The following is a 26,603-nucleotide window of genomic DNA, read 5'->3' as shown; positions in this document are numbered from 1 at the left end:
CAATGCCATTTATGCCGGATGCAAAGAACAAATCATTAAGAAGCTCCAAACTGCTCAAAACACAGCTGCCAGACTAATATTTGGGAAAATGAAATACGAAAGTACCAAAGCACTAAGAGAAAAACTACATTGGTTCCCACTAAAAGAGCGCATTGCGTTCAAGGTTTGCACCCTGGTCCACAAAATCGTTCACGGGGAAGCTCTGACCTATATGTCAGACCTCATAGACCTACCTACTAGGAACACAAAAAGATCAGCCCGCACATTCCTGAATCTCCATTACCCTAGTTGTAAAGAACTAAAATATAAATCTACGTATGCATCCAGTTTCTCCTATATATGCACGCAACTATGGAACGCACTACCGAAGACAATAAAAACAACGCACAATCTAACAAGCTTCCGAAGGCTACTGAAAACCGACTTATTTAAGAAGGCATACCACAACGATCCACCAAAATACTAAATAACTAGACTCTACATGAACCATACAAAACTGAACTTTTGCCACTCAACTGTTTAACCTCAGTGTTTAGTAATGAAAATTACGCAATGCACACTACCACCTGTTTCTTAAGTTGTAACCTATGTTATAACTCACTCTATCACTTAGGAACCTATGTGCACTATCATAATGCATTCTTCATGTCATATATATATATGCACCCTAATTGCAATGCTATTGTATACTTCTTACCATGTATGTTCGCACCTTAATGCAATACCATTCGTAACCCTGTAACCGTTAATGGAGATCGCCATTATGGCATAATGTAAGCCACATTGAGCCTGCAAATTGGTGGGAAAATGTGGGATACAAATGCTACAAATAAATAAAAAATAAATGGACCATATTTTGGAGCTATTAAAGAAAATCTCACCAAGCCATGAGTGTTGAATTTGATTGTGGCGTTGTACAGGACAGGGCAGGAGGTGACCTTGGTCTGGGAGAGAGGCGTGGTGACATATACCGCCTTTCTGTGGTTACAATCAAAGTGGTTTACATTTTATATAAAGGGTAATTTTTCCTCCCCAGAAGCATTAGGCCACTGTACATATTTATTTAGATTTTTGCTCACACCTTTTTCAGTAGTAGCTCAAGGTGAGTTACATTCAGGTACTCTGGATATTTCTCTGTCTAAGTTTGTACCTGAGGCAATGGAGGGTTAAGTGACTTGCCCAAGATCACAAGGAGCAGCAGCGGGATTTGAACCGGCCACCTCTGGAGTGCAAGACTGGTGCTCTAACCACTAGGCCACTCTTCCACTCCCTTTGGTGAGATGCAATGTCCGGCTAACCATACGCCTCCTCCCCCACTCCCTTTATAAGGCTCCCCCATCCTACAACGCCAAGGACTTCTTAACAACCCTCTTTTTTATGGCAAAGCACTAATGTTGAAATGTGCACCGCCCTATGAAGTCATGTACAAAAAAAATCCTAAGCAGAATTTATTTCGATCTGGAGGAGGTCGGGAGTTTAGGATGCATCACAATAATAAAGTTACAAGGGGCCATCTGTGTTGGTAAAAAATGAGCCTCACTCTGAATGGAAGGTTGTCTGGAATGGATACTTTTTGTGCGGCTATGCTCTGCTGGAGCCAGTCAAAAGCCCATGCCCTGCTTTGACTGGGGAGTGGCTTGGACTTCTGAGGACAGGGTTAGCAAGGCCTGGGACGCCAGGCCTGAGTTGCCTAAGTAGAACGAATGGGAGGCAGGAACCTACACCTTTGAGAGTAGTAGGAATGCCACCTTGACCCAGTCAAAAATCTTCTAGCTGAAGAAGATGCAGATGGAGTACGTTGAGAGCGAAAGTGTGGAACATACCCCTACGTTTCTTAATGAGGATCTGCGACCTCCTCTACTTTCTCACCAAACAAGTTATCCCCTCGGCATGGCATGTCTGACAGCCTCTCCTGAACCATTGCTTCAAGGTCACAGACACATAGCCATGAGAGTCTGCACATCCCCAAGCCCATGCCAGACAGTCTGGTCATGACATCAAAAGTATATGCTTGTTGGTTAGCTGGCAAAGCTCTGTGGCCTGCTCCAAAGGGAGAGAGTCTGCCAGAGTCAGTGTACTGTTCACCAGAGTCTCCAAGTAAAGGCTTATGTAGAGTTGGTAGGACTGGATGCGGGTAACAAGCATCAAAGCCTGAAAAGTCTTCCAAATGAATCCAAAGTCCTAGCCCTTCATACCGGGGTGCAAAGGTATAAGACTGAGAACTATTGGCCCATTTGAGAACAGATTCAACAATCATGGAGTTGTGTGGTAATTGTACCTTCTCGAATCTGGGAGCCTTCTGGATAGGATACTACGTATCCACCTTCTTAGGTGCGACCTGTACTGTGAGGAAAGAATCCCAGTTCTTCAACAGTGCGTTCTTAAGGATAGGGTGCAATGGTACTGTGACCCCTTCCTTGGGAGGAGACTTAGCCCAGAACAGACAACATCTCCAACTTAAATGGGATGGCGCAGCCATCTCTCTCACAAAACAGGTGAAAGTGAGAGCCTCTGGTGGAGATTTTTGTCTCTCTTGAGGAGGAGAGGGATCAGATGGAATTCCATATGACTCCTCCTCCTCCAAGAAGTAATGTGGATCCTCAACTGACTCCCATGAGCAGTCCCAATCAGACTCCACCATACTCAGGTGCACATGAATGAGTCTGTACCAGCCTCGGCCTAGTGGAACGATGTCCACGCTCTGAGGAACTTTGAGGTACAGCCCTACCCTCAGATTCCATGGAAGCTTCCTCCCCCGACGTTGAAGGCAGTACTGCCTGCCTGGACATTGATGTCAACACCTAGTGAAGCGCCAACATCGAAGATCTGGGCACTGGCACCGATGAAGTCTCAGAGAGGGCCTGGGGCAGTTCAGGCAGTGGTGCAAGCACCCTCGATGCCAAAACGGAAGCTCCCTGCAGCAAATGCGCCAGCTCATCAAAGGTGGGCATTGGTAAAGGAGCAGTTATAAACATATGTAGCTGGAGTATACGCATACTTTGTGACTCTGCCTAGGCTGCACCCCAACTCAGTCCCCAAACACGCTTATACCTGGGTCCTATACAAGTACACACCTAATTTCATAAGGCATATTTGTATGTGTGAGGTAATTTTATAAGAACCCTTTTACATATGTAAAACAGATTTACACAGTCTTTATTAAATTACTAATTGAACTTGCAATTATCTACCAGTGTATTCTATAACAAAAATAGGCCAGTACTTACTAGTGGTTGATACTGTGACCACTGGGCTATAAGCATATTCTTCAGAAGGGCTGGTGACCTTAAGTCGAAACCTGTATGAGGTATTGGGCTGGAGACCATACACAATATACCTTTTTGCATATCCCCTAAAGAAATAAAATTCAAGTTGTAATACACAGTGTAACAATGCAAACAGTTAAAATATTTTGTTGAAATATTGTAAATAAGGAAAATTGTTTATTTTATAGAACATTACTAAAAGTTCATTTTCAAATTTATGTTTAAAATATTTTATTAACAAAACTGCATTTCATCATGTTCCAACCACTTTCTATACCTCAAAGTAAACAAACAATCATGGCTCACTAAAACAATAGTTTAATCACCACCACCATCACCACCTTATTTTTTTGTGTTTTCTCCCCCATATTCCTTCCCCCCCTTCCTACTCCCTTCCCATGCCCACCCACTTGTCCACAGATATCTATGATAAACTGGAAAACCTGCCCCTGCAATGCCTGTATCCATTATACACCTACAGGGCAATAATTACAAAAATTACCTCAACAGTCTACTCCTCCCCTGTGAGGTATCAATGCCTCCACCCCACCCCACTTTACCTTAATCCAATTCAAGGGTCAACTAAGGAAACAATACAGGCCAGATTATACATTCCAGAAGCTACATGAGCTGCTCTTCTGCCCTTACAAAGATGCCCAGTACAACTGGCAAAGAGTTAAACCATTATCTTTGTAAGGGCAGAAGAGCAGCTCATGTAGCTTCTGGAATGTATAATCTGGCCTGTATTGTTTCCTTAGTTGACCCTTGAATTGGATTAAGGTAAAGTGGGGACGGAGGCATAGATACCTCACAGGGGAGGAGTAGACTGTTGAGGTAATTTTTGTAATTATTGCCCTGTAGGTGTATAATGGATACAGAATTCTACTTCCAACTGGTCTTTAATACAAATAAACAAAAAGAAATAAACACAGCTGAGATGCAACTGAACCAGAGGTTCCATGCAGCAAGTAGTCTGTTTTCCATACAGCGCCCTCAGGCTAGACTAGCTGAGAGATCAACCACTCAAGCTGGCTGGTGAATGTTGTGCAACACCGATGAAAAGGCAATGCAGCCTTACGGGGCCTTGATGAGGGCTAGGAGCAGATGGTAGCAGGGCCCAGAAACAAATTGAGATGTCTCTCTCTCACTCTGCATACAATGGAATAGGCAGCTGCTTACCCAGGAGGCATAAAGCCAGAGTGTAAGCCAATAGAAAGGGCTATTAAGACAGTGGGATGAGGGACCATATGCCCAGGGGAAAACCAATAAGAGTAAAACTACAACTTAGAAGTATGCCAAACTGCCACAGTACAACATCACACCCTTCCTGCGAAAGCTACACTGGCTACCAATACCTTACAGGACTAAATTTAAAACTCTTATGTTTGATTTTCAGTGTCCTCAGAAAAAAATGGGTCAGAGTACATAAAGAATAAGTTAGCCCTGTTCTGTCCTCTGACAGCCTTGCACTAGTTTATAATGTGACCCTAAAATGTGTTTAATGCCTTTCCTGTCTTCATTGCTGCAGTTTCCACTGCAAAGATACGTGAACAATGCATTGTGTGTAATGTAGTTCACAGGCAATGCAGCCTCACTTGCCTTTCTTATACAGACAGGCAAGTGTGGCTGCATTGCCTGTGAACTAAATTACTATTGGTTTGTGCTGCTGCCTAGACCTCCTCTCTTTCTCAGCCAAGCTTGGCTCCTTTGTCTACCTGCTATCATTTCCTGGTCATTCTTACTATCTCTGTCCTGAGAGGTCAGCCTTTCCCTCCAATCGAGGGCTGTCCTCTAGGACCACCCCTTGCTACCCGATGGCAGGCTCTGTCCCTATTGGTCTATTTACCCCCTTCTCCCTGGGCCTGTGTGAGCCCTTCTTAGCCTTTCCCTCTCCATGAGGCATTCTCCATCTTGCTTCAGACAGCACTTATCCTGCTAAACTCCCTGGAACAAACTTGGTTTTTTACCTTGACTATATCTTCCTAATGCAATAAAGCTGCCTCTCTTCAGATTTCTACCTCCAACTTCTAATACAGCTCTCAGAATTATGGAGTCTCTGTGCCTTGAGGCAACACTTCTGAACATCTGAATGAGTAAATTATCTGTGTTTATTCAATAAAGGAAACTTCAGAAAATAAAGAGACTTCAGGTGTGTGCTGATGTGCCAAGGTTATACTTCAAGATATTGAGACTTTACAGTTAACAAGTCTTAAGAGGCTTGACAAGCCCTTTTACATACCTTTAAGGTCCTCTCAAGGATCATCACTATCTATACCCTCATCAAAAGAAATTGTACAATGTGATACCTGCCAGCAAGCTTTCTTAGGAGTAGCCCCCCATGCTCGAATTTACTCCCAGAGGGGCTATGTATAACTCAAGACTACCTCTACTTCAGGAAGCAGGTGAAAGACTGGTTCTTCTCCCAAGCCTTTAATACATAGGATAACTGACTATATACCCATTCTACACCTGAACTAGCTTGCTACACATACTGTAACTTAGATCAGCTCCTTTTCTCTTGCTTAACTATACAAAGAACTTGCCTTGATTTTAGCTATCAAATTATCCCAAGTGACTCTACTAATCATCTTGTTCCAATCATATATCTGCGTTTGGTCCCTCAGCTATATGGTAAGCTCTATTGTAGAAAATCTTTAGCATCATATCTATGTTAATTGAATGTTCTGATGCATGCTTATTAAGTATATCATTAGTATTATAGTATCATTGTATTATATCTCTGGTATTTGAATTCCAGTGCTGTTAAATGTGCATATTTTTGATACTGTTTCACGGTAGTTCTATTATTAGGATTCAATTTACTATTTTCAAGTTTACCTCATTTATTGCATTTATGTTTAGTCTTGGTTATCTTACTATTGTTATGCTGTTAACAAAATTGTAAGTTTTATGTTAAACTGTACCTGCTGTACACCACCTTGGGTGAATCTCTTCATAAAGGCGGTTAATAAATCCTAACAAATATATGTGTTTGTATATATAAAACATACACTCAGGCAAACTGGGCACAAAACCCAGAGGTTTGAGCACCATGGGGGTAATTCTATAAATGATCAGAATGCAATGTATTCATTTGTAAATGCCCAAAATCTGCTTAAGTGCTGTTCTGTAGGTGGGTGTACACATGAGCGGAGCATGTGCAGGACTCTCACTCAAGTAACATAGAATACTAGGCATTTACGTACAAGCATATACACCAGCTCAATGGCTAACGTATGTGCTTGTGCCTAAATTATAGGAATGGGTTTTACCCGTGATGCTAGAATATTATAAAGAAAAGTAGCCACCTAACTTTCCTTTATAGAATGGGCACCACATAGGCATCCTCTAGGTGCCTAAATATACAGGTAGACACCCTAATATAGAACTGCCCTCCATACTCCAAGCCTAGGGGGGACAGTGATTGTATATAATCCTCCCAAATGGCTTTTAGCCTCCTGCTGCTCCGTTAGTATTAAACAATGTAAAGCAATCCTTCAATGCCAAAAAGGTGACTCACTCCTTTTCCCAATAACCCTTTTCTCCACTATGCCCACTTTCCAGAGAAACTGCCTGGCAGACTTCTCTTCAAACTTAATGGCTTTTGTTAAGTCCAATACAATTTCTAATTTACAAACACAATATTTATTAGGATTTGTCTCATACCTTTTTCAGTTGTAGCTCAAACTGAGTTGCATTCAGGTATATTAGATATTTCCCTGCCCCAGGAAGGTTCACAATCTAATTTTGTACCAGAGGCATTGGAGGGTTAAGCGACTTTCTCAAGATCACAAGGAGCTACAGTAGGATTTGAATCAAGCTTTCCTGGTTCCCAGTCCATTGTTCTAACCATTAAACTACTCCAGCTTAAGGGAACACATTATTCAACAAGTGTCAAATGATAGCTGCTACACTCAGACAGAAGTCCCCTTCACAATTTAACTAGATTTGCCAGAAATTATTTTTGCTAAACTATTGTTTCTAAGATTGTTTAAAATTTCATCTGAACTCAAAGAATTTATCTTCTAACAATCTAGATGAAGCAATTGGAATTATATTATCTTGTTCACGTTAATCTCAGTTATGACTGGTTCTTGTTATAATCCACATAGAACCATTTTCTGATAAATGTGGAGTATAAGTACTTCTATTGTATTGTATTGTACTATCTGAGAATAGAAAGGTTAACATTAGCATAGTCTAATTCTGCCACCTAGTGTCACAGTTTATAATTGCAGCTGCAACTCATTTTATAGGGGTAACCAGACATGCCCAAGTGTTAGGAGGAAGAGATGGGAAGGAGAGTAGCAGAGCTGCAAGTTGTCATGCAAGCTACAGAGCAAACCTAAATCTATCAACAAAATGCCTTGATCTTCACTCCGAGTCCTCCAGTGCTGCCAAAATCAGATTTTTAGTATATGCCTCATGAATATGCATGAGAGAGATTTGCATTCAATGAAGGTGGTAGGCATGAAAATCTCCTTGCTGTGAAATTTAGAAACTATCCAAAGAAAGCTTTTCTTACCTCTGTCCTCCACAAAAATCAACAAACCAAGCAGCCTCTGCACAAAAGGAATGAACATTTTATCTTCAAATTTTCAAAAAAATGTTAGACTTTTGTTGCTTAAAACAAACCATTTTAATCTGTTTTTCATTTAAATACACTTAAATCATTTCACAGCTTACTTACTTGTAAATGGTACCATAGGTATGAGTTTTGCTGTCCTCTTCTTCAACTGAAAATTTGAACCATTGATCTCTATTGCCTTCTCTTTGTAAATTTTTGTCCAGATCCCAATATAGTTCAATACTATTGTGAGTCACTGTTCCTACTTCAGGAGGATTTGGTTTTGGTACAGCATTCTGAGCTAAAAATAAAATATATTTTAAAATGTTGTTTTCAAGACAAACAAAGAAGCATCATCATCAGATAGAATATAGCAGATAAAAGGATATGCACATACAGTTCTTAATAATGGCATTGTTATGCTTACATTAAGCAAAGATACTTACCTGTAGAAAGTATGCTCCGAGGACAGCAGGATTCACATTTTCACAAGTGGGTAGATGATCCGCATCGCCTGGGAATCGGTACAATAACCAGCAAAAAATTTTCAAGAGCCTTCTGGAGTACGTGCATTGCTGCACCATGCACTCGCGAAGTGCCCTCCCGCCTGCAGCGCAACCATGCCTCCTCAGTTAAATCCAACAGCATAATTAAGAAATCAAAAATGAACAAAAAGACAACTCCAAGAGGAGGAGGTGGGCGGGATTGTGAGAATGTGAAGCCTGCTGTCCTCTGAGAATACCTGCTACAGGTAAGTATCTTCGCTTTCTCCAAGGACAAGCAGGCTCACCATTCTCACAAGTGGGAAATCCCTAGCATCCAAGCTCACCCAAAACATAAACAGTGGTCAACTGGGTCTTGCAATGGCGAGCACATAACACAAATTAACATGAAACTATATACATCTAGATGAGGGTGCAGCCTGGAACAGAACAAAACGGGCCTAGTAGGGTGAAGTTGGATTCTAGATCCCAAACAGATTCTGCAACATTGACTGCCCAACCAACTGTCACATCAGGTATCCTGCTCAAGGCAGTAATGAGATGTGAATGTGTGGACTGAAGACCACATCACAGCCTTGCAAATCTCTTCAATGGAGGCTGACTTCAACTGGGCCACTGACGCAGTCATGGCTCTAACATTATGAGCCGTGATATGATCCCCCAAAGTCAGCCCAGCTTAGGCATAAGCAAAAGAAATGCAATCTGCCAGTCAATTAGAAATGGCGCATTTACCTAAGGTGACTCCCCCGTCATGTTGGGATCAAAAGAAACAAACAATTGGGCGGACTGTCTGAAGGGCTTCGTCCACTCCATGTAAAAGGCCAACACTCTCTTACAGTCCAAGGTGTGCATGCTGCTTTCACTAGGGTGGGCATGAGGACAGGGAAAGAATGTTGGCAAGACAATTGACTAGTTCAGATTGAACTCCGACACCACATTCGGTAGGAACTTAGGGTGCGCGTGCAGAGGACTACTCTGTTGTGATGGAACTTAGTATAAGGTGCATCCACTACTAAGGCCTGAAGCTCAGTGACCCTACGATCTGAAGTAACAGCCACCAAGAATAAGACCAATAGTGTCAGGTACTAAGCATCATGCAAATAGGAACAACAAACATAGTAACATAGTAGATGACGGCAGAAAAAGACCTGCACGGTCCATCCAGTCTGCCCAACAAGATAAACTCATATGTGCTACTTTTTGTGTATACCCTACCATGATTTGTACCTGTCCTCTTCAGGGCACAGACCATATAAGTCTGCCCAGCACTATCCCCACCTCCCAACCACCAGCCCTGCCTCCCACCACCAGCTCTGGCACAGACCGTATAAGTCTACCCAGCACTATCCCCGCCTCCCAACCACCAGCCCCGCCTCCCACCCAATCTCGGCTAAGCTCCTGAGGATCCATTCCTTCTGAACAGGATTCCTTTATGTTTATCCCACGCATGTTTGAATTCCGTTACCGTTTTCGTTTCCACCACCTCCCGCGGGAGGGCATTCCAAGCATCCACCACTCTCTCCATGAAGAAATACTTCCTGACATTTTTCTTGAGTCTGCCCCCCTTCAATCTCATTAAATCTCATTAAAGTGTTGGAACGTCTGCATATGGTGAACCAAAACAGAAATCTGAACCACCTCGGATATGCAGAAACAGTTTTGTCACTTGTTTGCTATGTACGTCTGTATACTGTTTCTGCATATCCGAGGTGGTTTCATTTTGCCGCACGTCCATTTTCAGCAAAAATTTTAAAAAGGTATTTTTTTACAGGTGCGCTGAAAAATGATTCTGCGCGCACCCGAAACACGCGTCTACACTACCGCAGGCCATTTTTCAGTGCCCCTTTGTAAAAAGGTCCCCTTGTGCTTGGACTAGAAAGTGAAAAGTATCTATAGAGTCCAGCAGGTGTCGCCCAAATTCGATAACCTTCTGAGCTACATTACTCCTGATGCTGAATTCTGCAGACAACAGAGAAGAGGTTGTGAATGCTGATTGTTCACAAGGCTGTCTCAGCCCCCCTTCTCACTCACCGCTGGCCTGAACAAAACAAACAGCTGATTGGTAGAGTTCTCTAAACCCCCACTGGTTCCCTCCATCATCAACCTGAAGACTGCAGTCCCAAGAGAAGTCCCAAGAAGAACATACTCTGAAATGTCTATATGCAAATGCTAGGAGTCTAAGAAATAAGATGGGAGAGTTGGAATATATTGCACTAAATGAAAAATTGGATATAATAGGCATTACTGAGACCTGGTGGAAGGAGGATAACCAGTGGGACACTGTCATACCGGGGTACAAAGTATATCGTAGTGATAGGGTGGACCGGACCGGTGGAGGGGTAGCATTGTATATTAACGAGAGCCTTGACTCAGATAGATTACAAATTCAGCAGGACACAAATCACACCTTTGAATCATTGTGGGTTGAAATTCCATGTATAAAAGGGAAAAAAACGGTGATAGGAGTGTACTACCGTCCGCCTCGCCAGGATGAGCAGGTAGACGCAGAAATTATAAAAGAAATCAGAGACGTGAACAAAATGGGCAATGTGATAATAATGGGTGACTTCAATTATCCAAATATAGACTGGGTAAATGTAACATCGGGACACACTAGAGAGGTACAATTCCCTGATGAAATCAAGGACAGCTTTATGGAGCAACTGGTGCAAGAGCCGACGAGAGAAGGAAAAATTCTAGACTTGGTCCTTAGTGGAGCGCATGATCTGGTGAGGGACGTTATGGTACTGGGGCCGCTTGATAACAGTGATCATAATATGATCAGTTTTGATATCGACCTTGAAGTAACTGTACACAGAAAGTCAAATACGTTAGCGTTTAACTTTAAAAAAGGAGACTATGATAAAATGAGAAGAACGGTAAAAAAAAAAAAAGGGGGGCAACTGAGAGAGTAAAAACTGTACAAGAGGCGTGGACGCTGTTTAAAAATACCATCCTGGAGGCCCAGGCCATACATATTCTGCGAATTAGAAATGAAAGACGGAAGTCCAAAAGAGAGCCGGCCTGGTTGAAAAGCGAGGTGAAGGAAGCTATTAGGGCTAAAAGAAACGCCTTCAGAAAATGGAAGAAGGAACCATCTGAAAATAACAAGAAGCAGCATAAGGAGTGTCAAAGCAAATGCAAGACGCAGATAAAGAAGGCCAAGAGGGATTACGAAAAAAAAAGATAGCATTAGAGGCAAAAAAACATAGTAAAAAAAATTTTCGGTATATTAAAAGCAGGAAGCCGGCAAAAGAATCGGTTGGGCCGCTGGATGACAGAGGGGTAAAAGGGGCGATCAAGGAAGACAAAGACGTAGCGGAGAGACTGAATGAATTCTTTGCTTCGGTCTTCACCGAGGAAGATTTGGGTGGGATACCGGTGTCGGAAATGGTATTTCAAGCGGACAAGTCGGAGAAACTTACTGACTTCACGGTAAACCTGGAGGACGTAATGGGGCAGTTCAGCAAACTGAAGAGTAGCAAATCTCCTGGACCGGATGGTATTCATCCTAGAGTACTGATAGAACTGAAAAATGAGCTTGCGGAGCTATTGCTAGTGATATGCAACTTATCCTTAAAATCGAGCGTGGTACCGGAAGATTGGAGGGTGGCCAATGTAACGCCCATTTTTTAAAAAGGCTACAGGGGAGATCCGGGAAATTATAGACCGATGAGTCTGACATCGGTGCCGGGGAAAATAGTAGAGGCTATTATTAAAAACAAAATTACAGAGCACATCAGAGGACATGGATTACTGAGACCGAGTCAGCACGGCTTTTGTGTGGGGAAATCTTGTCTGACCAATTTACTTCAATTCTTTGAATGAGTAAACAAACATGTGGACAAAGGGGAGCCGGTTGATATTGTGTATCTGGATTTTCAAAATGCGTTTGACAAGGTACCTCATGAAAGGCTACAGAGGAAATTGGAGGGTCATGGGATAGGAGGAAATGTCCTATTGTGGATTAAAAACTGGTTGAAGGATAGGAAACAGAGAGTGGGGTTAAATGGACAGTATTCACAATGGAGAAGGGTAGTTAGTGGGGTTCCTCAGGGGTCTGTGCTAGGACCGCTGCTTTTTAATATATTTATAAATGATTTAGAGATGGGAGTAACTAGCGAGGTAATTAAATTTGCTGATGACACAAAGTTATTCAAAGTCGTTAAATCGCGACAGGATTGTGAAAAATTACAAGAGGACCTTACGAGACTGGGAGACTGGGCGGCTAAATAGCAGATGACGTTTAATGTGAGCAAGTGCAAGGTAATGCATGTGGGAAAAAAGAACCCGAATTATAGCTACATCATGCAAGGTTCCACGTTAGGAGTTACGGACCAAGATAGGGATCTAGGTGTCGTCGTCGTCGTCGATAATACACTGAAACCTTCTGCTCAGTGTGGTGCTGCGGCTAGGAAAGCGAATAGAATGTTGGGTATTATTAGGAAAGGTATGGAAAACAGGTGTGAGGATGTTATAATGCCGTTGTATCGCTTCATGGTGCGACCGCACCTTGAGTATTGTGTTCAATTCTGGTCGTCGCATCTCAAGAAAGATATAGTAGAATTGGAAAAGGTGCAGCGAAGGGTGACTAAAATGATAGCGGGGATGGGACGACTTCCCTTTGAAGAAAGACTAAGGAGGCTAGGGCTATTCAGCTTGGAGAAGAGACGGCTGAGGGGAGACATGATAGAGGTATATAAAATAATGAGTGGAATGGAACAGGTGGATGTGAAGCGTCTGTTCACGCTTTCCAAAAATACTAGGACTAGGGGGCATGCGATGAAACTACAGTGTAGTAAATTTAAAACAAATCGGAGAAAATTTTTCTTCACCCAACGTGTAATTAAACTCTGGAATTTGTTGCCGGAGAAAGTGGTGAAGGCGGTTAGCTTAGCAGAGTTTAAAAAGGGGTTGGACGGTTTCCTAAAGGACAAGTCCATAAACCGCTACTAAACGGACTTGGAAAAATCCACAATTCCAGGAACAACATGTATAGAATGTTTGTACATTTGCGAAGCTTGCCAGGTGCCCTTGGCCTGGATTGGCCGCTGTCGTGGACAGGATGCTGGGCTCGATGGACCCTTGGTCTTTTCCCAGTATGGCATTACTTATGTAGGTCAAGTACTTCAGATGGCAGGAATTCAGTGGCTCAAATGGAGTTTTCATCAGCTGGGCGAGAACAACGTTGAGATCCCATGACACTGGTGGAGGTTTGACAGGGGGCTTTGACAAATGCAAACCTCTCATGAAGCGAACTAGAAGCTGTCCAGAGATGGGCTTACCCTCTACACGCTGATGATAAGCACTAATTGCACTCATGTGAACCCTTACAGAGTTGGTCTTAAGACAGACTCTGATAAGTGTAGAAGGTATTCAAGCAGGACCTGTGTAGGACAAGAAAGGGGGTCTATGGTCCTGCTGTCACACCAGATGGCAAACCTCCTCCATTTAAAAGAGTAACACCTCTTAGTGGTATCTTTCCTGGAAACCAGTAAGGCTCAGGATACACCGTCTGAAAGACCCAAGGAGGCAAATTCTAGGCTCTCAACATCCAGGCCGTGAGAGAGACTGGAGGATGGGATGTAGAAGCAACCCCTTGTTCTGTGAGATGAGGGTCAGAAAACAATCCAACCTCCACGATTCTTCAGAGGACAATTCACCCAATCTCATATGGCCAGTAGGGGGTAATCAGAATCATAGTTCCATGGTCTTGCTTGAGGTTCAACAAATTTTCCCCACTAGAGATATGGGAGGATAAGCATACAGAAGGCCTGTCCCCCAGTGAAGAAGGAAGGCATCTGACGCTAGTCTGTTGTGGGCCTGAAGCCTGGAACAGAACTGAGGGACCTTGTGGTTGAGCAAGTGGTAAAAAGATCCACCGAGGGGGTTCCCCCACACTCGGAAGATCTTGCGGGCTATGCCCATGTTTAGAGACCACTTGAGAGGTTGCATTATTCTGCTCAGTCTGTCAGCCAGGCCATTGTTTACACCTGCCAGATAAGTGGCCTGAAGAAACATGCCATGACAGTGTGCCCAAAGCCACATCTGGATGGCTTCCTAACACAGAGGGCAAGATCTGGTGTCCCCTGCTTCTTGGTGTAATACATTGCAACCTGATTGTTTGTTTGAAATAGAATAATTTGATGAGACAGCCGATCTCTGAAAGCCTTTAGAGTGTTCCAGATTGCTCGGAGCTCCAGGAGATTGATCTGAATATTTGTTTCCTGAAAGGACCACGCTCCTTGAGTGTGAAGCCCATATATGTGAGCCCCCCACCTCAGGAGAGATGCATCCATTGTCAGCATGTTTTGCACTCAGAAATTTGGAATGGAAGTCCCAAGGTCAGATTGGATCAAATTGTTCACCACTGAAGAGAGCGTACAAGCTCCGGGGACACTCGGATGACATTTTCTAGACTGCCTGTGGCCTGAAACCACTGGGAAGCTAGGGTGCATTGAGCAGATCTCATGTGAAGACGTACTATAGTGTAACATATACTGTGGAAGCCATGTGGCCCAATAATCTCAGCATCTGCCGAGCCATGACCTGCTGCGATGTCCAAACCTTGGACACGAGGGAGAGAGGGTTGTCCGTACGCATCTCCGGGAGGTAGGCTCAGACATTCTTTGTATTTAGCAGGGCTCCTATGAACTCCGATTGTTGAACAGGATAGAGATGGGACTTGGGGTAGTTTATAACGAACCCTAGTACTTCCAGCACCCGAGTAGTCCTCTGCACTTACTCCTAAGCGCCTTCCTCTGAGGTGCTCTTCACCAGCCAATCGTCAAGATAAGGGAACACATGAACCCCCAGTCTGCGACACTGCGACTACCGCTAGACATTTTGTAAAAACCCTGGGAGCTGACGCAAGGCCAAAAGGCAGCACGTGGTACTGAAAGTGATACATTTCCAAACAAAATCGAAGATACTTCCTGTGAGCTGGAAGTATTGAGATGTAAGTGTATGCATCCTTTAAGTCCAGAGATCATAGCCAATCGTTTTCCTGGATCATGGGAAGAAGGGTGCCCAGGGAAAACATCCTGAACTTTTCATGGACAAGAAATTTGTTCAGGACCCTTAGGTCTAGGATGGGACACATCCCCCTGTCTTTTTCAGTACAAGGAAGTACTGGAATAGAATCCCTAGGTGGAACGGGTTCGACTGCATAGGCCTTTAGAAGGGCGGAGCCTCTGCAAGTACCTGCTTGTGATGAGAGCTGAAAGAATGAGCTCCTAGTGGGCAATTTGGAGGTTTGGAAAGCAAATTGAGGATGTATCCGAGACAGATTATTTGAAGAACCCACCGGTCGGAGGTTATGAGAGGCCACCTTTGGTGAAAAGGCTTTAGCCTCCCCCCAACCAGCAAGTCATCTGGCACAGACACTTTGACAGCAGCTATGATCTGCTGGAGCCAGTAAAACGCTCATTCCTTGCTTTTGCTGGGGAGCAGCAGGGGCCTTGGGCACACGCTGTTGATGAGAACGAACATGATGGGGCTGATTCAGAGCAGGCTGGTGAGCTGCAGGAGTGTACCTATGCCTAGAATAGGTATCATTGGCACTCTTCTACCTATCAAAAAACCTCCTGGATAAGGAGGTAGCTGCAGAAGACGTCCAACGGGAGAGAGAAGACATAGCCTCAGTGTGCTTTTTGATCTGGTCAGTGACCTCTTCAACCTTTTCTCCGAAAAGATTACCCCCCAGCAAGGGTCATCCGCTGTTCTCTGTGGACCGAATGGTCCAGGTCAGAAACACACAGCCATGAGAGTCTGCGCATTGATATACCTTGGGCAGAGATTCTGGATGCCACATCAAAAATGTCGTAAGTACCCCTGGCCAAGAACTTGTGATACACCTTCTGTTGCTTGATCAACTGGTGAAATGGCTTCACCTGCTCCGGAGGGAGCGCATCAACCAAGTCAGATAGCTGCCTCACCGAGTTCCACAAGTAAACGCTTGTGAAGAGTTGGTAAGATTGAATACGGGTGATGAGCATAGCGGCCTGATATGTTATACTCCCAAAAGAATCCAGGGTTCTAGCTTCTCTCCCTGGGGGAGCTGAGGCATAGTCTCTAGTACTCCTGGCTTTTTTTGGAGCATGGCATCCACCACCATGGAGTCGTGGGGTAACTGAGACCTCACCAACCCACTGATATTGGATATCAATCTTCGTGGGAACCACAGGCACAGGCTTAGGGGATGCCCAGTTCCTGACAAGGACTACCTTGAGTACCTCGTGGAGAGGAGCTGTCACTGCCTCCTTAGGTGGAGAGGTGTAGTCCAGGACCTCGAGCATCTTGGTCCTGGGCTCATCCTCCACTTCTATGGGGAATGAAATGGCCTCAGCCATTTCCTGCACAAAAGAGGTGAAGGAGAGGCTCTCTGGCAGAGACTGTCTCCTCTTAGGTGGAGGGGAAGGCTCAGAAGGGATCCCATAGGCCTCATCAGAGGAAATGTACCTGGGGTCCTCCTCCGACTCCCACGAGCGTTCCTCCTCAGTATCGGACAGCACTTCCCTCAGGGATGCCCAAGACCAGGCCTGCCTCGACTTTGAGGACCTATGCCCTCAAGAACGGCATTGAGGAGCCAGCTCCTGCTCGACCCCAGCAAAGCTTCCTCTATTGATGTCGGAGTACCGGCCTGGGTGGCAATCAACCCCGGGGCCGCAAGCGGCGCCAGAGGCTGCACAGCGGACTGTGGGCCAGGCGGGGATGAGTGGAAGGCATGGCAGGCGCAAGCACCCCCGATGCCAATGCACATCGCTGCATCAATCCCTCCGAAAGCTCTGGGAGCAAGGCCCAGATACACTCCACAAGAGCCACCATCTGGAAAGGCTGAGGGGCCGGTTGGGGCTCACGTTGTCGAACAGCCTGGGGTGCAGGAGCAGGATCTCGGCTACTTGGAGAAAGATGCATCAGCACCTCTTGAATGGAGGGGGAGCGGTCCTCTCCGCGTCGATGCTTTTCGGGTGCCAAGTCCCTCAGCATCCTGGAGCTCCTGGCACCGTGCTTTGAAGGAGATCAGTGTCAGTGCTTCTTGGCCTTCACCCGATGCACTTCATCCAAACTCCTCAAAGCCAACAAGGACAACGTTGAATCCTCCCATCGCCTTGGGGGGGCCTGCTGCTCCCAGTGTCCTGGGGTCTCGCAGCAGCCATCCCTACCTCGACTCCCAATGCCGGTGCTTCCCTTGATGCCGACGTCAAAAACCGGACCAAGCTCCAAAAAGTTTTTCGCGTTGAGCCTCTCAGGAAATTTGGGTCCTTTTCTTCATACGGAAGGCAAAGGACACTATTTGCTGGGCTATGGTCAGGCCCGAGGCAAATGTGCAGTGCTTTTTTTGTGCCGGTACGCAGCGGTACGGCGTACCGGCACCTTTTTCTCCTCCTCCCCTCCCCTCCCCTCCCATTACTTTCAGCGATTCTCCGCCTCTCTCCTGCCCTCCCATCGACGTGCAGCGATTTTTCCGTCCCTCCCCTGCCCTCACCTCTCTCATATCCAGCGATTCTTCGTCCCTCAACGTCCTCCTTCACTGCCTGTCAGCCAGTCGGACTCAGAAGCGAACGGTGCAGGCAGCGATTGGCTGGCAGCGTCGTAGCTTCCCTCTGCAAGTCCCGCCTATGCGTAAACAGGAAGTTGTAGGCGGGACATGCAGAGGGAAGCTACGATGCTGCCAGCCAATCGCTGCCTGCACCGTTCGCTTCTGAGTCCGACGCTGGCTGGCAGGCAGTGAAGGAGGACGTTGAGGGACGAAGAATCGCTGGATATGAGAGAGGTGAGGGCAGGGGAGGGACAGAAAAATCGCTGCACGTCGATGGGAGGGCAGGGGAGAGGCGGAGAATCGCTGGAAATAATGGGAGGGAAGGGCAGGGGAGAGAGAACTGCTGGAAATCAATGGGATGGGAGGGAAGAGCAGGGGAGAGAGAATTGCTGGACATGGGAAGGGCAGGGTAGAGAGAATTGCTGGACATGGGATGGGAGGGAAGGGAAGGGCAGGGGAGAGAGAATTGCTGGAAATCAATGGGATGGGAGGGAAGGGCAGGGGAGAGAGAATTGCTGGACATGGGATGGGAGGGAAGGGAAGGGCAGGGGAGAGAGAATTGCTGGACATGGGAAGGGCAGGGGAGAGAGAATTGGACATGGGATGGGAGGGAAGGGCAGGGGAGAGAGAATTGCTGGAAATCAATGGGATGGGAGGGAAGGGCAGGGGAGAGAGAACTGCTGGAAATCAATGGGATGGGAGGGAAGGGCAGGGGAGAGAGAACTGCTGGAAATCAATGGGATGGGAGGGAAGAGCAGGGGAGAGAGAATTGCTGGACATAGGATGGGATGGGAGGGAAGGGCAAGGGAGAGAGAATTGCTGGACATGGGAAGGGCAGGGTAGAGAGAATTGCTGGACATGGGATGGGAGGGAAGGGCAGGGGAGAGAGAATTGCTGGAAATCAATGGGATGGGAGGGAAGGGCAGGGGAGAGAGAATTGCTGGACATGGGAAGGGCAGGGGAGAGAGAATTGGACATGGGATGGGAGGGAAGGGCAGGGGAGAGAGAATTGCTGGAAATCAATGGGATGGGAGGGAAGGGCAGGGGAGAGAGAACTGCTGGAAATCAATGGGATGGGAGGGAAGAGCAGGGGAGAGAGAATTGCTGGACATAGGATGGGATGGGAGGGAAGGGCAAGGGAGAGAGAATTGCTGGACATGGGAAGGGCAGGGTAGAGAGAATTGCTGGACATGGGATGGGAGGGAAGGGCAGGGGAGAGAGAATTGCTGGAAATCAATGGGATGGGAGGGAAGGGCAGGGGAGAGAGAATTGCTGGACATGGGATGGGAGGGAAGGGAAGGGCAGGGGAGAGAGAATTGCTGGACATGGGAAGGGCAGGGGAGAGAGAATTGGACATGGGATGGGAGGGAAGGGCAGGGGAGAGAGAATTGCTGGAAATCAATGGGATGGGAGGGAAGGGCAGGGGAGAGAGAATTGCTGGAAATCAATGGGATGGGAGGGAAGGGCAAGGGAGAGAGAATTGCTGGACATGGGAAGGGCAGGGGAGAGAGAATTGCTGGACATTGGATGGGCTGGGAGGGAAGGGCAAGGGAGAGAGAATTGCTGGACATGTGAAGGGCAGGGGAGAGAGAATTGCTGGACATGGGAGGGAAGGGCAGGGGAGAGAGAATTGCTGGACATGGGAGGGAAGGGCAGGGGAGAGAGAATTGCTGGACATGGGAGGGAAGGGCAGGGGAGAGAGAATTGCTGGACATTGATGGGAGGGCAGGGATGAGATAATTGCTGATCATGGAGGGGAGGGCAGGCAAGATAGAATTGCTGGACATGGAGGGGAGAGAGGAGAATTGCTGGACGGGGAGGGGAGGACAGGGAAGAGAGAATTGCTGGACATGGAGGGGAGAGAGGAGAATCGCTGGACAGGGAAGAGAGAATTGCTGGACATGGATGAGAGGAGAGAGAGGAGAAATGCTAGAAATGGATGGAGAGGAGAGCAGGAGATAGAGGAGAATTGCTGGACATGGATGGAGGAGTTGGCTAGGAGAGAGGAGAAATGCTGACTTGGATGGAGGAGAGGGGAGAGAGAATTATTGCTTTATATGGATATAGAGGAGGGAAGAGAGATGAGAAATGCTGGACATGGATGGAGGGGAAGAGAGAGGAGAAGTGCTGGACATGAATGGAGGGGAGGAAAGAAAAAAGAAGATGCACATGGATGGAGATGAGGGAAAGGGAAGAGGAGAAAAACTGCACATGGATGGAGAAAATAGGCAAAAGCTGTATCCATGTTATACCTCCTCCAGTCAATTCCATGGAGGAGGACCCAGCTTTTACTTATGGATGCAGGGCAACAAAAGAAGAAGAAAGGAGGAAAGTAAAGAAATAAATGGAAAGAAAGCCCTGGAAACGGAGTTAAGAGAACAGATAGAGAGCAGCAGAATCAGAGACTGGGACCCTTCAACATCTTCTGTCCTTCTGTGACTGTTCTCTTGTGCTTGACTGCTTAAATATTTTAAATTTAAATGCTTTACTTTTTGTCTATTAGATTGTAAGCTCTTTGAGCAGGGACTGTCTTTCTTCTGTGTTTGTACAGCGCTGCGTACACTTTGTAGCGCTCTAGAAATGTTAAATAGTAGTAGTAGTAGTAATATGGATAGAAAAACAAAGTCACCAGACAACAAAGGTAGAAAAAATCATTTTATTTTCATTTTAGTGTTTGGAATTTGTCTTATTTTGCACTGGGTATACCGGAGCTGTAAGAGCTTACAGAAATTATTTATAATGAAAAAAAATCACATTATTTTTTCTCCTATACTAGTATAATATTTTCAATGATGTCTGTTTATATGCGCCATGGCTGGTAAAAGGGGTGTGGCTAATGTAGGTGTGGCTATAATAGTGGCGGTGCCATGTGTGGTGACCCCGCCCACAATGAGTACCGGCACCTTTTTTTCTACAAAAAAAGCACTGCAAATGTGTATCAGTACCCGGTTGCACCGGGAGCAACGCTTGAAGCCACTGGGAGTCTTCGATGATATGGAAGGGAAAATGATTTTTGGCAAAATCCAAAGTCGCGATTGTGCCTGAAAAAGAGGGAAAGGCAGAAAAAGAAGATACCCCTCCGAGTAGGCCTAAAAATGGCCCGCTGCAAAAAAGAAAGGAAACGTAAACAAGGGGAAAAATAACTAAGAAATAAGGGAAACTCTTTTCATTTTTTAATAAAAATGGTAAAAGAAGAAAAAAGAAGCACAAAAAACTGCAACGAAAGGCACGAGAAAGGCTTTTCCTGGGCATGTGAGGAGAAGTGAAAAATATACTGCTGCTTCTTCTGTGGAGAAAAAAAGAACTGAGGAGAAGCAGTCACGCTGTGGGTTTATTCATTTCACCCACCATTTTCATAATCTATAATGTAATTTGTTTTCAGAATGATTTCAAATGCTAAATTACATTGTTGAACAAAACCTATATAAATCATTATAGACTTTTAAATTATTTTAGACAGTCAGAAGACCTGAAATTCTTTGAGGAGAAGCACACTTACCATTCTCACAAATAGGTAGACGATCCGCGTCACCCGGGAAGCGGTACAATAACCAGCAAAAAAATTTCAAAAGCCTTCTGGAGCGAGTACAGCATGCTCTCGAAAAATTTTTGCTGGTTATTGTACCGTTTCCCGGGTGATGCGGATCGTCTACCTATTTGTGAGAATGGTAAGCGTGCTTCTCAAAGAATTTCAGGTCTTCTGACTGTCTAAAATAATTTAAAAGTCTATAATGATTTATATAGGTTTTGTTCAACAATGTAAGTTAGCATTTGAAATCATTCTGAAAACAAATTACATTATAGATTATGAAGATGGTAGGTGAAATGAATAAACCCACTAGTATAGAGAATGTATTATATTTCAACAATAAAAACAGAATCGAGTATCTATTTGATACAATTAATGCACCTTTCTGTAGGCTCTTTCAGAGATAGACATTTCAATTTATGAAAGCACAAAATAAAGATGACTAAAGCCAGGAAAGAAAATTCATGTTTTATTGATTTGCATATCTGTTTGTTTTGTATTGTCATGTTAGTCTTATGTATATATATATGCCAAGTTATCCAGCTCCAGGATGGAGACGTTTTGGCCAGTCCCAGTTTTGTGGGGTTAGTAGTGCCTGATCCTGCCCATTGAAATCAGTGTGCTGCAAGTCCCTTAATGTACCAGGATGGGATGGTCAGAAATCCAGGACTAACCCAAAATCAGATTTTATCTTAAATATGTATGCTATCTGTTTAGAACAATTTGTATATGATAGAATATAAATGTAACAAATGAAATGAAATCACAAGAGATTATTGGTACAGAGTGGTGAACTGAATTGGAAACTGGTTGACAGACAGATGACAGAGGGTGGTGGTAAAGGAAAAATTAGATCTTACCTGCTAACTTGCTTTCCTTTAGTCCCTCCGGACTGGCCCAGAAAGATACTGATGGGTTGTGCACTCCTTCCAGCAGGTGGAGACTGAGAATTCTGACTCTTGTGAGAGTCAATAAGAGCCCTGGCTAGCTACAGTAAGATCCAGTATTAACATAACAGAGCAGGAAAGAAAGGATGAGAAGTTAACTTCTGTGCAACTGGTAAAGCCAAATAGGCAACAGGTGAAGCCTCACAGACATTGAAAACAGATATAGATAGATAGATAGATAGATAGATAGATAGATGACCCTTGTAAAGACCGAGGGTAAGGCAAGTATGCAAGTCTTCTTTTTTTTAATAATGACCAACTACAAATGCTCAAAGCAGCTCAATACCCGTAAAACTAATATACAATACTAAATTACACTGTTCTTAAGGCATCAGACAGAAATTAATGCTCAAGAAATCACAGTACAGGGAGAGTTCTGGAGTGGTCCAGAGGGACTAAAGGAAAGCAAATTAGCTGGTAAGATCTAATTTCTCCTTCCTTAGCATCCCAAATATACTGATGGGAAGTAACAAAGCAGTATAACTAAGGAAGGGACCCTAATAATCCCGCCATAAGGACTCTTGTTTTTGTTTTGTTACATTTGTACCCCGCGCTTTCCCAATCATGGCAGGCTCAATGCGGCTTACATATTGTATACAGGTACTTATTTTGTACCAGAGTCACAAGGAGCTGCTTGTGCCTGAAGTGGGAATTGAACTCAGTTCCTCAGGACCAAAGTCCACCACCCTAACCACTAGGCCACTCCTCCACTCCAAAAACTGTTCCAAAAACTGCATCCTGACAACATTGTACATCCAGTCTGTAATGTTTAGAAAAAGAATGCAAGGAAGACCACGTTGCTGCCTTACATATGTCCAAAGGGTCACTAAGAAGCGCTCAGCCCACAATGCTACTTGTCTAGAGTGAGCTTTTACCTCTTCTGGAATAGGATTTCTGGATAGAAGATAAGCGGAAGCAATCATCTCTTTTAGCCATCTTGAAATGGTAGGCTTAGACACCACTAAACCCTTCCAGGCACCTCCAATGAGCAGGAAAAGACGATCTGATTGTCTGAAATCCTCCATAGTCTGCACATAATGCTTAAGGAGTCTCTTGACATCTAGTTTTCACAAACTCCACTGTTCATCTGACCCTGAAGATGAACGTAGCATACTTAAAACTACCGACTGGTTCAAATGAAACCTGGACAAAACCTTAGAAAGAAAGGAAGAAACAGGGCACAAAATTGCCCGTTCCTTAGAAAACTCCAAAAAAAGGAGACTTACTGGAAAACACCCGTAATTCCAACACTGGACGAGCCGAGGCAATGGCAACTAAAAACACCACTTTAAGCGTCAAATCTTTCAGAGATTAGGCCGCTAAAGGTTCAAAAAGCGGCCTAGTAAGGACTGAGAGAACTATATTGAGGTCCCAAGCAGGAAAAATCGCTCTAGACCGAGGACGAAGTAACCCCATACCTGAAAGGAAGTGAACGACATCTGGATGACTAGCCAAAGACTTCCCTTTGATTCTACCTCAAAAACAAGACAATGTCACAATCTGCACCTTAAGCGAAGCAATTGCTAAGCCTTTATCAAAACCTTCCTGTAAAAAATCTAAGATTTGGACCACTGACGCACAAAACAGAGAAGAAGATCGATCAGCACACCAAGCCTCAAAAATACGCCAAGTACGAATGTAATTCAGAGAAGTTGAACGAAACAGTGGATCCAAAAAAGTCCTCTCTCACGTGGTGTCTTCTTAAACAAGATCTTTATTTGAAATCAATAACACAACAACCCGACACGAAACGTGTTTCGGCCGTAACGGCCTGCGTCAGGGGTCTATAGATAAACATAAATATAAAATCAATAAAAACAAATGGATACTAAACACAAACAAAACATATATATCTTTGCAAAATACAATATATCCTTTAATGTGAAATAAAATAAAAAGGTCAAAAATGTGTACAAAAAGGAACGTACCTATTGATTTTCGATGTAAAAAATAATAATCATGTAGATCAAATTACCAAGCATTTAGCACTCTGCTGAGATTATCTATGATAAAAAAATAATATATATAAAAAAAACATGTTACATATGAATATTATGCAGAAAGCATACAACTGTGATAACCAATACATAAAAGAATATATATTTTTATTTTTACACACCTTGTGTGTGTGTTGGCTGGTTTGGAGTTTGGAGGTATACCTTCTGTGTGTGTTGGCTGATTCAGAGAAGTTGACCAATGTCGCAAACAAAGCATCGTAACTATGACATTAGAGGAATAAGCTTTCTGTGGTAACTGCGCCCTTTCAAGAGCCAAGCCATAAGACAAAATCAACCCAGATGAATCACCGGCCCCTGAACTAGAAGGTCTATTCAGTCCAGAAGCTTGAGAATGGAGTTGACTGTGAGACATAAGAGATCAGCATACCAAGATCTGCAAGGTCAATTGTGTGCTACCAGAATTACTAGACCTGCGTGTCTCTCAATCCTTTGAATGAGCAGCCCTAAGAGGGGCCATGGAGGAAACACAGTAAAAAGCTCTGACAGTCACGGCTGTAGAAGAGGATGTATGCCCTCTGCTTTGATATCTTTCCATTGACTGAAGAATTGAGGCACCTTGAAGTTGCGCACTGTAGCCATCAGCCCCATGATTGGTAATCCCCACCCACTGAGAATTGTCTGAAAAGCTGCTGCACTGAGCTCCCATTCTCCTGGGTCTAGAGTGTGATGACTGATGAAGTCCGCCTGAACACTCAATGTCCCCACCACATGAGAGGCTAACAGGTCCAAGAGATGGAGCTCCGCTCAAGACATGAAAAGAGCCGCCTCCTGTTCTAGATGATGACTTCTCATTCCTCCTTGACAATTGACGTATGCCACTGCTGTCGCATTGTCTGAGAGAACTCACACGGGTCTGTGTTTGAGTAGATGATAGAATGCCTGTAGAGCCAGATGAATTGCTCTTGTTTCCAAAAGATTGATCGAGAAGGACATCTCCTCATGGAACCAAAGACCCTGAGTAATATGTCCCAGACAGTGAGCTCCCCAGCCCCTGAGACTGGCATCGGTTGTCACCATGACCCACTGAAGAGGGTCTAAAGAAACTCCCTTGGACAGATTTTGTGTCCAAAGCCACCAACAGAGACTCCCTCGCTCTCAGGTCCTGAGAATCATTTTGACAGTCAGAGAATCTGTCTGCGGAAGCCAACGGGACAAAAGGGACTTCTGAAAAGGCCTCATATGTGCTCTGGCCCAAGGAACTACCTCAATTGTTACCGCCATGGATCCATGACTTGAAGATAATCTCTCACACATGGTACCGGTTTGCAAAGAAGGAACCATATCTGATCCTAAAGTTTGACAATTTTGTTCTGAGGCAAAAATGCTCAGCCTTGCAGAGTGTTGAAGGAAACTCTGAGATAAATGAGGGTCTGAAATGGCACCAGACAACTCTTGAGAGGGCTTACTACTCAACCAAGTCATTGAAGAAATTGAACTACTTGCTCCATGGCTTGCACACTTTCCTGATACAATTTTGCTCTGATAAACCAATCATCCAGGTAGGGATGGACCAGAATGCTCTCTTTTCTGACAGCTGCTGCTGCCACCACCATTACCTTCGTACAGGTACGAGGAGCCGCAGCAAAACCGAAAGGAAAAGCTTGAAACTGAAAATGCTGGTCCAAAACTGCAAAATTAAAAAATAACTTTTGGTGCGAAGGACAAATCGGGATATGCAGATAAGCCTCTGTCAAATCTAGAGCCGTCAGACACTCTCCTGATCAAACAGCCACAATAACCGAACGAAGAGTTTTCCTATATAATAATTCTCACCTCCAACATTCTGAGGCTGTCTGGAACCGTGGATCCCTTGGAGGTGGTCTGGAGTTGGAGTAGATAATAGTGATGTCACACAACCCACACCAGATTGGCCAGTAGAAGGGAGAGGGGCGGAGCCACGATACAGGGAGCAGCGAATCAGCACAACACGGGGAATGCACAGCAGCAGGAACAGAAGCCTCTCTCACACAGTCACTCTCACATACACTCTCTCAAGCATACACACTCAGAGGAAAACCTTGCTAGTGCCCGTTTCCTTTCAAACAGAAACGGGCCTTTTTTACTATTTATACATAAACTGGTGACCTTGAGCATCTGGTTGACCGCCTTGAGATCTCTTTTTTTGGAACTACAAAGTAAATGAATAGCAACCTGTTCTTATTTCTGAAGAAGGAACAGGACAGACCGCTTGTAAAACAAGAAGCCTTTCCAGAGTGACCCTGACCGCTCCTG

The 26,603-nt window shown here is 44.7% G+C and overlaps 1 protein-coding gene across 1 annotated transcript in view; it reads right to left on the bottom strand.

The window, feature by feature from the left end:
• FANK1 (fibronectin type III and ankyrin repeat domains 1) overlaps nucleotides 1-26,603 on the bottom strand; it is a 126,383-nt gene that overhangs the window by 88,355 nt on the left and 11,425 nt on the right. The window contains exons 2-3 of the mRNA XM_030204800.1: nucleotides 7,957-8,134; nucleotides 3,228-3,352 (exon numbers count right to left, since the gene is read on the bottom strand). Coding sequence (XP_030060660.1) covers nucleotides 3,228-3,352; nucleotides 7,957-8,134 — 303 coding nt within the window. The remainder of the gene's footprint in view (nucleotides 1-3,227; nucleotides 3,353-7,956; nucleotides 8,135-26,603) is intronic.

The sequence above is a fragment of the Microcaecilia unicolor genome, chromosome 5, assembly GCF_901765095.1.
Source record: "Microcaecilia unicolor chromosome 5, aMicUni1.1, whole genome shotgun sequence".
Taxonomy (NCBI): domain Eukaryota; kingdom Metazoa; phylum Chordata; class Amphibia; order Gymnophiona; family Siphonopidae; genus Microcaecilia; species Microcaecilia unicolor.
Note: the sequence above shows the minus strand (reverse complement) of the source record. Positions and strands in the feature narration are given on the sequence as shown.